Source organism: Pempheris klunzingeri, chromosome 2 (assembly GCF_042242105.1).
Source record: "Pempheris klunzingeri isolate RE-2024b chromosome 2, fPemKlu1.hap1, whole genome shotgun sequence".
Taxonomy (NCBI): domain Eukaryota; kingdom Metazoa; phylum Chordata; class Actinopteri; order Acropomatiformes; family Pempheridae; genus Pempheris; species Pempheris klunzingeri.
In genome coordinates this window covers 31241832-31254014 of record NC_092013.1, presented here as the reverse complement: position 1 = coordinate 31254014, position 12183 = coordinate 31241832, and the positions used below count along the sequence as shown (strand labels likewise).

At 44.8% G+C, this 12183-nt stretch overlaps 1 protein-coding gene across 1 annotated transcript in view; it reads right to left on the bottom strand.

Moving 5' to 3' along the window:
- itpr1b (inositol 1,4,5-trisphosphate receptor, type 1b) overlaps positions 1-12183 on the bottom strand; it is a 75573-nt gene that overhangs the window by 25971 nt on the left and 37419 nt on the right. The window contains exons 37-41 of the mRNA XM_070840588.1: positions 10726-10795; positions 8839-9023; positions 2385-2555; positions 1706-1846; positions 934-1134 (exon numbers count right to left, since the gene is read on the bottom strand). Of these exons, the coding sequence (XP_070696689.1) occupies positions 934-1134; positions 1706-1846; positions 2385-2555; positions 8839-9023; positions 10726-10795 (768 nt within the window). The remainder of the gene's footprint in view (positions 1-933; positions 1135-1705; positions 1847-2384; positions 2556-8838; positions 9024-10725; positions 10796-12183) is intronic.

Below are 12183 nucleotides of genomic sequence, written 5' to 3'. Positions count from 1 at the left end.
TATATATATATATAAATATCTATATTTTAAGTGTTGACTGGAAACGGACAATGATTTAAAAAGGCCTTCTGATGGCCAGTCATCAATCTCAAGCTGGCCTCTGGATAGCACTAAAAAACCATATACAAGTCGAGTTTTGCATATAACACATTGTGTTTTTCGGTTGCTGAAATTTGATCTTTCACAGCAACCTTGATCAAGTTGACTTGCGCCCTATGTCCACGACAGCATTCCAGATTTCAATACTATCTGTCAGATAATTCAAGATTTCATAAACAGGCCTTTCTCCGCCTTAGAAAGGCCTGAGAATTGCTGACCCTAACCTCATCACCATGTGACAGACTATGGTTTCTATGTTTGATCAGTATTTGCTTTGTGCGCACAAATTACTATTGATTTTGCCAAACACGCCAAAACTTAAAAATGTCTTTGGGTGGCCAAATGTTTTGAGCTAGTCCCTTGACACCATTTAGCAAAGACACTTTAAACCACACAAACAAAACACCGTCAAAAATAATTCCAGCACTTGTCTATCTCTTTTCCCTCTGAGTAGACGTGAACAAAGAGCCTTGTTTAGTCTGGCAGTCTGAACTGCTTTCAGTTCCCTCCAACAGTGCTAGGAGGCAACTGAAAACAGTTCAAACAGCCACTGCATTTAGCCACGAGCTTGTTTAGCCATGCCACTTCCACACTTTAACATTAAATGACCTATGACCGCACCCCATCATGTGAGATGACCAAGAAACGCTCATCACACCACAGAACACACAGAGGTGTACAACCCCAAGCAGGATGGTGATACACTGCTGAAGACAGACGACACTCAAAAGTTCTCCCTAGCTTACGTCAAAGTCGCCTTTTCCCTTTTGACAAAACACACTGATGAAAGCACATGTGAAGTGTGCACACGTGGCCTGTATGCACATGTATCACCTGGTTCTCATGGCAGGGACCTTGGCAGTACTCCGTCAGGCTCTCCACAGTCTGGTTGATGAGTCCTACGTTCTTCTCATTGATGTAGAGTCCCAGCAGCCCCAGGCCCCCTGTGGTGCTGCCACAGATACAGTCCAGGAACTGAAGCGTCTCACACACCAGATTGTAGTTGTTCTTGTTATTCTGGTTGCGCAGAAAGTTCTGGAGAAGAAGATAATAAAATATACACCAACTCAGCAAATCTTTCTTCCTTAGGACTTAGGCTGTTCCACTGGCAGTGTGATTTATCTGTCATCAAGACAGTGTCGCTACAAATAAACCACAACTGTCAGATTGGATAATGAGCAAATGTCCAGCACAGTTAAATAAAGCTGACTTGTCATGGTGGCGGAGTTGAGGAGACTGTGTCACAAACACTATTTTAGCCTCTTCTCAGGGAACTTAAAGCAACATTGTCATCATTTCAATGAACTGATCTGTGGCAAGCAGCAAATCAATATGTTGCACCCAGGCTGCGTCAGGATGGAGGAGAGGCAGCTACAGTCTAATGAGGGCCTCCCCACTTTGGGCTGTAAACAGAATCAGATCAAGAAGGAAGTGTTGTGTCTGGGTTCGCCATTACTAAACACCAACACATGCCTCATAGTGAAACCAGACCAAGACACGCCAGATATGGAACCCGCTGCATCAGGAAGTTCTGCAAACTGTGCCTCTTCTCTACATGCTTTCGTTTCTGTAAAACTTCAGCAAGGGTGGGGGGTTGATGGCTGACCTGCAGATCTCTGTTGTGGTTCTCACAGAGCAGCTGCATTAGACGCAAGATGGGCTGCATGATGGTGATGATGACGCTCATCTCGCCTTCCTCCTGGCCCTTATCAGCGGTTGGGACGGGAGAGCCATCAGCAGTCGCCTGCTGCTCTTCGGCTTCGACCTCGCGTCGGTAGGTCGTGAAGGCCTTCTTGGTGACGGCGGTGGCCTCCACTAGCTGCTCCTTCACCTCGTCAGTCACTACTGCCACCACCGGCACGTCTTTGACTGGCCAAGGTAGAGCAGAGCGAGTCAGAGTTATCACAAACACTGACAGGTCAACGGTTCATGTTCTGATTTGTATCATCATTTATCTTTTTTCAGGGAAATATTACCACATCTTATTGTTTTAATTTAAAAATATCTGAAAATAGCTTTAAAAAATCTGACTTAATGACTTCATACAGTATTGACATTAAAGCGTTGCCTGCAGAAAAGATACAAGGAGAAACAAACTGAACAAATCAAGTGGCAGATTCTGTTTGAACACATTTAGAGACTGTTCAAGTCATTTAGAGGCTGTTCAAACGGACTAAACGCCACGTACACAGAGGACAGCAGGGGTTTATTTTACCAGCTTGATGGTCTCATGACAACCAGGACCTGGTGCTCTATCCTCCTGAGCCCTCACCTTTCTTGCGTGCCGGCGTGTCTTTGTCTGGCGGCTCCTCGTCCTTCTTCTTGCTGCCCAGGTCACTTGTGTTGACCGTCACCGTGGCCTTGATCTCCTGCTGAGCCAGCTTCATGCGCTCATAAAACACCTTAAAGAATTTTTCTGACTTGTTGTCCCCCGTTAAACGATGGTAGAACGAGCGCTGGAGATAATGAAGAAAGAAGAGGAAAATGTATGGACAGTGGTTTTAACCTTAGCTATATTCACCTGTGTGTTTTATACAATGGTTACTGGTCAGCTGCTCCAGACGGAGGCTTGACACACCACGTTCTGCTCTTGTTTTGTCAAGTGAAGCTATGCTGCTGATTTCAGGTAATGATGTTTCTTTACAAAGACTTCCTTTATGTCTAAAGGTCACAGGCCATTTTTTTATTTTATTTAGTACCCTCTTGGTGCCACTTGTTATCAGAATCTTGTCTTATGTCTCACTCATGGTTGTGTTGTTAGAAGCCGTTACATAAGCCTCCTCTCACGGTGCCAGGACAAAATGCTGCCAGGCCTCGCTGTGCTCACCTGATTTTACATCATCTGCGCTCTGCTCCCTGGGCAGATCATGGCTCTGAGGACTGCTGGGTGTTAACAGTTACACAGGCAAGCAAAGGCAGAAACAAAGACAAGATTTGGGATTTACATGCAGTCAAGAAGCATGCAGGCACAATTTCACAGCTACACACCCTGCTGAGGACACACTACTGTACATGCTCGTGCATACACACTGACACAGGCGTGCCAACACGTGCAGGTAAACACACACAGCTGTAGGAACATGTTCAAACAACTGCCCTCACTTGCGCTGCAACTACATTTGTGTGATTGATCTAGACCATAAACTTCTGCTTTATGAGCTTTTCAACTATACAACAGTAAAAGTTTGATCCAGCATGAGTAGGAGGTTTGTGGAGTCACGGTGAGGAAGAAAATGTTCTGCCTATAGCTGAGCTGCACAAAGGGCTGTGTTGTCTGAAAGCCTTGAATGCATGGAGCGGTTGTTTTTCTGCAACAGGCTCATATGTTCTGTCCCATTTTCCTCTCGACAATCCCTCCTTACATAAGAGCTGTAATCAGCTGAGTGGCTCCAGTGAGGGCACACAGTGCCTCAGCACTAACGCTGTTACATCAGCCACAGAGGGCGAGCAATGCAGAGACGGACAGCGAGAGGGACAGAGGAAAGCCCTGCCCTACTTCTCAGTGCCAGAACGGCACGAATTGAGCGTATGCCGGGGGGGGGTTATCACATACATAGTTTCTGAGGCAGTTCTGAAAGCCTGTTACATAAGACTCCCTCCAGGTTTAGCTCAGCTTCAATTTCTCAAAGAGGGGAAAGACATGCAAACAGTGAAACTACATGTTGCTTCAGTTTCTGTGACTGACAAGTGACTTTATCTGCTTGGAAAATCTTTGCAGACATTCTCACTAAGTAAGTTTCATATTGTCACCTGACGAATCTCCTCTGGGATGCAGAACACTTCACTTCATTAGGCAAATCTGACTTGTTTTCCTTCTCTCTTTCATGCAACAGTTCATTCTTGCTTGTTTTTCGACCTGTTGTTGACATCATAGGGTCATTCATAAATAATGATCTGATTAGGAGTCCGCAGATGATGACAGGTCGAGGATAGCAGCTTTACTACATCAGAGCAAACAGACCTCATGACTATGGCCATAAAAACTCTACTCCACTGATGTGAAGGGAATCATTTTGCCATCACTTGTCATTTATGCCGATGGATAAAGTAGCAACATGTGACACCTGCTGCAGTTTGCTTTGCTTGCAGAGTCGGTTAAAGTAGGGCTGGGTATCAAAACTCTGAAAGTTTTTGATGCTGCAGACTCATTTTACAAACACTAAAAGCTGACATCAGATGCTTGCTCAGATACGTACTCTCATTTACTTTGATCAGTTTCACACAGGTGTTAATGATGATTTGGTCAATTTCAGTTCACAATTTCAGGTACTGAATGCTGCCTGTGTTTAGAAAATATTTGATAGGAAAAACAATGGTTTTATTTGTCAAAGTCGGGTACTGAAAAAAAGTTAGCAACTGTGCTGAAGCACAGGTTGTGTCAGCACCAGTAGATAATTATTATTTCAATGACAGCCAGCCCTATGGCTGACATAAAAATTACACAAATCAGCAAATGTGACTTTTTAGGTCATTTCCTCTGTCAGTTCTCTAATTTCCATCAAAATGTTTTGATTTTAGACCTGAATCGATGAACTGGACACTAGATGCGTGTCAATAGTCAGGTACACTGACATTTTCTATGTTGTACTTTTGTTTGAAATATGCAGAGCTGACAAGTGATTACATACAGAGAGAAATAGCCATCCATTACCTACACCACTTATCCTGGTCACGGGGAGGCTGGAGCCGATCCCAGCTGACATTGGGCGAGAGGCGAGGTCACCCTGGACTGGTCGCCAGTCAATCACAGGGCCAACACGCATAACCACTCACGCTCACACTCACACCTACGAGGCAATTTAGAGCCATCAGTTAACCCGCCTGTGTTTGGACGGTGGCCACAAGGTAACAACCATTTTGAACAATGTGTCAAATTTAACCCACCGACTGAGTCTTTAAAGAAATGCTGGGGCCCCCTGGGAGCTGATGCTGCCGCTGTCAGTGATGTTCAGCACAGCAGCTTCAGCTCCACTCTTACTCTCACTGTCTGCTGCTCTACACATTCAACTCGGTGGGGCCTCCTGTCTGGTTATTCTCTGCTTCTACTCCTCTCTCCACCCCGGTGCTTGGCATCCACACTGGACACTTATATAAGGCCTGTTTACGCCAGCAGCTTGCTTCCTTTTTATCCGCCTTTCCAGCCTGACACCTCGGTGAGTGACACAGCCATCTCTTTGCTTATTGGGGTGCTCAGGTGGCGTTCTCTGCCACGCCCACCTGGTATCTATGGAGATCTGATCTTTGTTGGAGGATGAAATGAAAAATACAGACACACAAGCACGTGCTTCTGTACAGGCAACAAGCCAAGCCAACTCTAACACTTATCCAGGGATGACTTCACCAGCATCATGATCAGTGCACTGATGTGCTTGGAAGGTGTACAGGGCCGGGCTCAAACAATGAGACTGCTCTGGCAGTCTGACTGGCTTTTAAGTGGAGAACCCCCTGCCCACTCTGTAGTTAGAACAGAGCTGGTATGTTGATGACGCTGATGCCTGGAAACTCACTTTGCAGAAGCTTTTTAAAGCTTTCCAAGAGGCAGCTGTAAAGTGAGTGGGGGGGAGTAAATCATGTGTGGATGGGGCAGAGGGAGGGACACGGCGTGCCACAACAAGCCTACTGAGCGAGCGCTGTGGCACCTGTTTGCTCCTGTGACAGTTAAGGATCTGAGGTCATGAGGACAGTGTCGAGTACATGGACGGTGGGCTGGGAGGAGCTCAGCTTCTATACTCCTTCTCTTACATAACACACACAAACACACTCTCTCCAGCGGCAGCTTTGGGAATGAACTTCCAGCCTCCAAGTGTATTGAGGAGTGTGTGCATGTGTGCGTGCATGTGCTAATGGGGTGGACAGACGAGGATAGAAGTGTAGTTTTATGCTATAATAGAGTATGTGTGCTACATGTCTGCTGAAGTTACACTAGAAGTGTCATTGTGTTTGTCATTTATCACTGAACAACCTGGTTATGGTTATGTGGGTCAGTGACTAATGTTTGACATATGTACTGTGTCATTTATTCAAAGCCAGAGCTTTCAGGGCGTTATCTTCATTTACACAGTGTTCAAGTTTTACTTTGTCTTTTAAATTAAGTTAGAATTCTTGGACTACCTAAGCGATAGTTGCTACTCTGTGACTGCACTGCAGCTCTCGTACCCACAAACAGACCTGCGTTGTAGTATTAAGACTCCATCAGACAACACTTCTTGTTCGCCCACTAGTGACTGTGTATTTATGAGGTGCGCCATCAGAGTGTGATTCTTACTGAACAAAGTTATCAAATATCTGCAGGGTATGACAGACTCTCATGACTCAATGATTTGCATACTGGGGGAGCGTTCCAGTTTTTGGCCTGTGCTCACATTAACTGCATTTACTCCTGGTGTCACTGTGACTGTAACAAGCATGTGTGTGAGTGAAAGATGAGCTGCAGTTTGCTATCACAGCCTCACTAAAGTCTGAGAACAACATGTTTCTGGCTGTAAGGCATGTGACCAGATAAACTGACCAAGGCAATTATTAGGATTTCATGAGCAGGATCAATAAAAAAAGGGATGAGTCCTAAAACTCACTTCAGGGGTCTTTAATATTCTTCCCTTTATGTTACACTATGTGGCGTCATGTTGAAGTCCAGCACATAAACATCTATGGAGAGGGGAGCAGTGGTGGCCTGGTCAGTGTGTGACTCTAACACTTCATGCTGGGAAAGACACTGGAAGGAGCGTGTCTGGACCCATTTCATTTGTGTTCCCTAACACGCAGGGTAACTGCCAGATCAAGTCCAGCTAGGACAGAGCTCTGGGCCCTGGATGAATTATTTCTAAAGCCACCTAACCTCTCTCTGTCTCTCTGTTTCTCTCTCTCTCTCTCTGTCTCTGTGTCTCTCTCTCTGTCTCCGTCTCTGTTTCTCTCCCTGTCTCTGTGTGTCTCTCTCTCTCTCCCTCTGTCTCTGTGTGTGTCTCTCTCTCTCTCTGTCTCTCTCTGTCTCTCACAGAACTTTTGTTGGCTAGGCTACGACCCTGGATTACCTCAAGAACAAGCAGGCTGCTTGGAAAACTGTGGGCATGTTTTTGTCCTGCTTTTCATTTAGACAACAAGAACCCTTCTGTCCTGAAAAGGGGACAGGCAACCTATCATTATGTAAGACAGGGAAATGTGGTGCATCTGCTGATATGTTGTAAATTCACTCTGGACCATGCATGATCCTTCAACAAAGCTCAGTTGTCCCTGTGCCATGCCGAAAAAGGAGAAAAACACTCAAGTTAAATCCTGAAACAAGAAGTTTCTTCATGATTTTCTCTCGTCCTTGTTCAAGCCAATAAAGCGCTCTGCTTAGAAATATCTTTTTGAGGTTCTTTTCAAAAAGCAAAAGTGAAGTGTAGGAAATCTGCCTTGTTTCAGCAGAAGTCAGAGGTGAATATTCAGACAATTACTGTAGAGTCTACACCTGCTCTTTATGGAAAGCGTCTTGAGATAACATTTGTTATAAACTGGCGCTATATGCATAAAGATTGATTGAAACAATTATTTAGTTATTTGAATAGATTCAATCTTTACTAGATATAACAATACCTATGAGTAATGGCTCCAATTCACATGCTAAACCCTCTCAGCTATTCTAATGTGTAAAACATTTACACTCAAACAAGACAAAGAACTTTGCAAACACTAATGGTGGCCTGAGGTGCAGAAAGCTCCACACCCAGTTCAAAATGCATGCCACAGGCTACTTCCAGGCATCAGAGGACATGGAGCTTCTTCTGACCTTAAAAAAGCCAATCAGCACATGAATTGACAGCTAAGATCTTAAGTGAGCCTGTAGGGAAGAGCTTTTCCTCAGGTACCGCCAGAGACCTACTGCTGAGACCTCTGGGGGGGGGTTGTGCTTTTTACTGCCCCCTTTCCACCAGCAAAACATGACCCAGATAAATGTCCGCTTGGAAAGAAGGAGGTGCAGGGCGCCATTCACCTTGGCAGAGAGGCAGGTAGCAACTTATGCAACAGGAGTCACGCGAGTGCCTTTGTGTACACTTTGTGGAAAGTCTGATCTCGACTCACCAATGGAGACGTGGCGTTGACAACACAGTGGATAACAATGTCGGAATCAGATCCATCATAGGATTCCCAAAGACTCCCAACCCCCGTAACAACACTATGCTAATAGGAGCCTATTATGCAACAGGCCTGTTTATGCAAGAGAACACACAAGAGCACAAACAAATAAACCACAAAACCAGAATACACTGATAGATGACACACACACACACACACACACACACACAACCTCTGGCTGGCTGTGGAGATGACATGTTCAGCTGCAAAGCTTTGACCTCTCTTAGCAGTCAGCAGCTTCTCTTCCTTTCTAACTTCCCTTTCTCCTCGCTTTACTTTCCCTTTTTCACAACTCAAAATGCCAATGAGTTCATACGTGTCAGGATGCAGCTGACTGTTAACTGTAGCTTTTAAAATGTGCAACTGATTACCTCTCGTTTTCCCATTTGAAGTCACCCTCAGTCACTTCTATTGAAAAATGGAGGGAAATAACTCAAATTCTTCATGCCACAGCTTTGAACCTCTGAGATAACATCTCCTTGTTGACATTCTGCTCATGCCTCTCTCACAGCACTGCTCTCTGTTGTCCCATCTAATTGCAGGTGTTGGGCCTCATTAACACTTCACACCCACCCTCCTCTGCATCGCTTGTGCTGTGTCCTCTTGAACCCAGTAGCTCACACTCACCTGGATGACCGTGTTTCCACCCTCAAGCAGTGCGATGGCTAACAGGATGCTCTCCTGGAAGATTCGGTCACTGGTAGCGTTCATGATGAGGTCAATGACCAGATCAGAAGCCCCTTCTTTGTCCAAGTGGCACTGGACCTCGGCCAAACTCAGCTCCCCTCGACCTCCGACCCCCGAACTGACAACTACGGGTTAGAGGGGAGGGGTATTAAACATGAGTCTGATACAGTCTGACCACTTTAAAGCTGACTTCAGGCTTTCTGCAGTTTGAGGGATGCCTTTATTCAAAACCACTGCAACCACACCTGAATTGGGTTTCTACAAAAGTAACAAATAAAGTTAGTGTTTTTGTTCTAGCCTACAAATACAAGGAACAAATGTAATTCCAGACTGTTCAGAGGATGCCTACTTAGGATGGAAGTTGACAAAAATGCGGTTATGAATTGGCACAAGAGAAAAATAAAGATTGATTGATTGATTGAACAGTTTATAAACACATGGTAAGAACCACAGGAGTCTTTTCTATAGCGCACAAATAACATCAGATGAGTCTTTTAATCCATGGAGGTACTTTAAGTCCCCCTGCTGCTGCTGCTGCTACCACAGCCAGCCGGGGATGCAGTGGTGAGATAACAGCACCCATCAGAGCCGTCTCTGGCTGGGCGAGCCACTGAATCAACAACACATCCCATTTTAGACAGAGCTTGGCTCTCTGGTCGCCTGGCAACAGCACGGCCCGCAGTACACTCAGTAGCAGCGCTGAGGTCCAAGGGCTCAGTGGAGTACAAGGCCATGGCTGTGAATAAGATACGTTTTTTTTCCTCGGCTCTAAAGCATCAGAGTTGAACGATGAGTCATAGCTGCGATGAGAGACACGGAACGACTGGCTGGCATGAATAAATGTCAAATACCAACAACCTATTACATTAATGAACGTCAGTCTTGACTGAGGAATGACAGAGAGACCTATGGATGGAGAGACCGCTTCAGTCTGTAATACTCGTTTCCTGTACATGTGTACGGCCTTCGGTGGACGCGTTCGTGTGAACCTGGTGCATCTCTGCACGAAACGTCTGCGGCTGCAGATGAACGTGGTGGTGTCCAGGTGGGCGAAGTCGACTTATGTCAAAGTCATTCTGTGTTTACTGCTACCAAGTGGAAACTGTCGGTGACATCTATCACTATGACTAATCAGTCTAAATAATCAACAACCACTGCCAACATGACTTCCCTGTGAAGTTCACACATTGATTTCAAATTATTTTGACCAAATGTTTAGCCAGTACAACGTTAAATAAGAAACTCTCCAGGAGCAGCTTCCTCTATTCTTCTGTCTTCTATTTTGGATAATTCTTAAGTTAAGTTGAATAGCTTGTATGTGAGATTTTGTGCACTGCATGTTGTCACGTCAACGTCTAAATCCATTTGACAAGACAATGGTGAATATCAGCATTCAAGAATTTATCTTGAGATGTTTGTGCCTTTACACAGACTTGACAGTAGCAAGGGTCAAAAGGTTTTCTAGGACTTTTAGTGATTCAGAAAGCTTTAGAAAACAGCTTTTGTGGAGATCGTTTCCTGCTAGTTTAGCCTAGCTCCTATTTTATTTCCTGTACAGTTTGAAAGGCTGACAGGTTTCAGCCTTTTTTATTTATAACTAAACAGACCATCCTGCAGCTGCAGACCAAACTATTTTACTGTTTGATTTAAAGTGCTGTGCTCTCTTGAGCTTGGTGCAGCACTGACACAGTTTCCCAAAGTAGATCTTTTCAAAATCACCTGACCTCATCTTTAAGAGTGTAACCACATTTTTCTTGTTACACACACCTGTAGGCACTTTCCCCTGTGCTCCAGGAGAGAGCGGACCGTTGCTGAAGGTTGTGAGGCTGTCTCTCCTCTGGCCAGGTTTGACGTTTCCATAATATCGATTGACCAAGATCTGCCTCAGAGCTTCGCCCTATCAGTGGAAATGGATGTTAGACCATTAATGTCAGAACACACCTAATCACACCAACACTTATCAGTCCAACATCAAGAAGCCCACAACATAAAGCTGTGACAGGTTCCATGGACATGTAAAAAAAAAATGAAGCTTCTCTGGAAAAACCTGCTCACAGTAAAAGGTTTTAAAATGACTGCAGTTGTATAGAAATTTCATACAAATAAAAATAAAATGAACTAAGCAGAAAACAGAAAAGGTTGAAGTGCCATAGGCTTGAAGGCTGGCTTTGGGTTAAGATTAGGTTCCCCGCTAATTTAGATCAAACAGCACACAGCATCTTATTTGGCCTTTGCCCTCCGACCTCAGTCACTGATGTTCACACTGTGCCCTCTCCCACCTCCCATCTTATTGGTCTGATGTAAATCACCGACATGGTTGCTCTAGGCCAAACATGTCACCAGCCATCAGAGAAGAGATGGACACCCAAAGTGAAGAATGTCCACGGTTTGATGCGGTTCACGCATGGTAGAAGTGATGGGTGTGCGTGGGTGCCATGCTGACGCAGCAGTGTGACAGTGAGGCAGCGATCAGCACCCTGGACCAGACCAAAGTCAGTACCTACCCTCCTCTGATCCTCCAGTTGCTTCTGCGGCTGGTTGGGATCAAGCTCCTTAAAGGTGACGTGAGTTAGCAGAATGCAATAAAATAGGAAAAATAAAGAAACAAAAAGGTTGGAAAAAGAAATCAGAAAAGAAAATATGGTGTTAATACAGTGCAAATTAGTTACTTTTCTAGCATGCAGCAAATTGGGTGCAAAATAGATCATTAGTAAGAGGGAAGTGGTTGTGTCAGGGGAGATGTGAAGTCATGCAAGGCTTCATGCAAGGAAGGACTGATATTCATCCTAAAAGATGCAGAGAGTTCAGTATTCTGAAAACATCTCAAGTTTAAATCTTATTTCAATGATCTCACCTTTACTGTCAATCTCTTCATCTTAAAAAAAACTCACTCTTGACTGTCCAGTGTGGGAAACTTAAAACATTTCCAAACACTGTAGTCTTTGGCATGTAGTGCCTCCATCATTACTTTACAGTCAGTGGCAAATGTTTTATATAAGAGAACGATAGGGCTGCCGGAGTGGGAGACACTAGCCATGAGGAAAGAAAAAAAAAGCTTGGTCTGGGTTACATAATGTAGCCGTGAGCTACTGACACACACTGTAAGCACCAATCTGGCATGGAAAAACACCTCACCCATGACTTAACCCCCCACCCCCTACTAAAAGCAGGTCAGGAAGTTGGACTTTGCACAGAAACCTAGAGGTGGAAGGAAAGACGAAGGAAAAGCATGAGGGAGGGGACCGGTGGGAGGCCATGCACAAACAAGGACCAACATGTAGCATA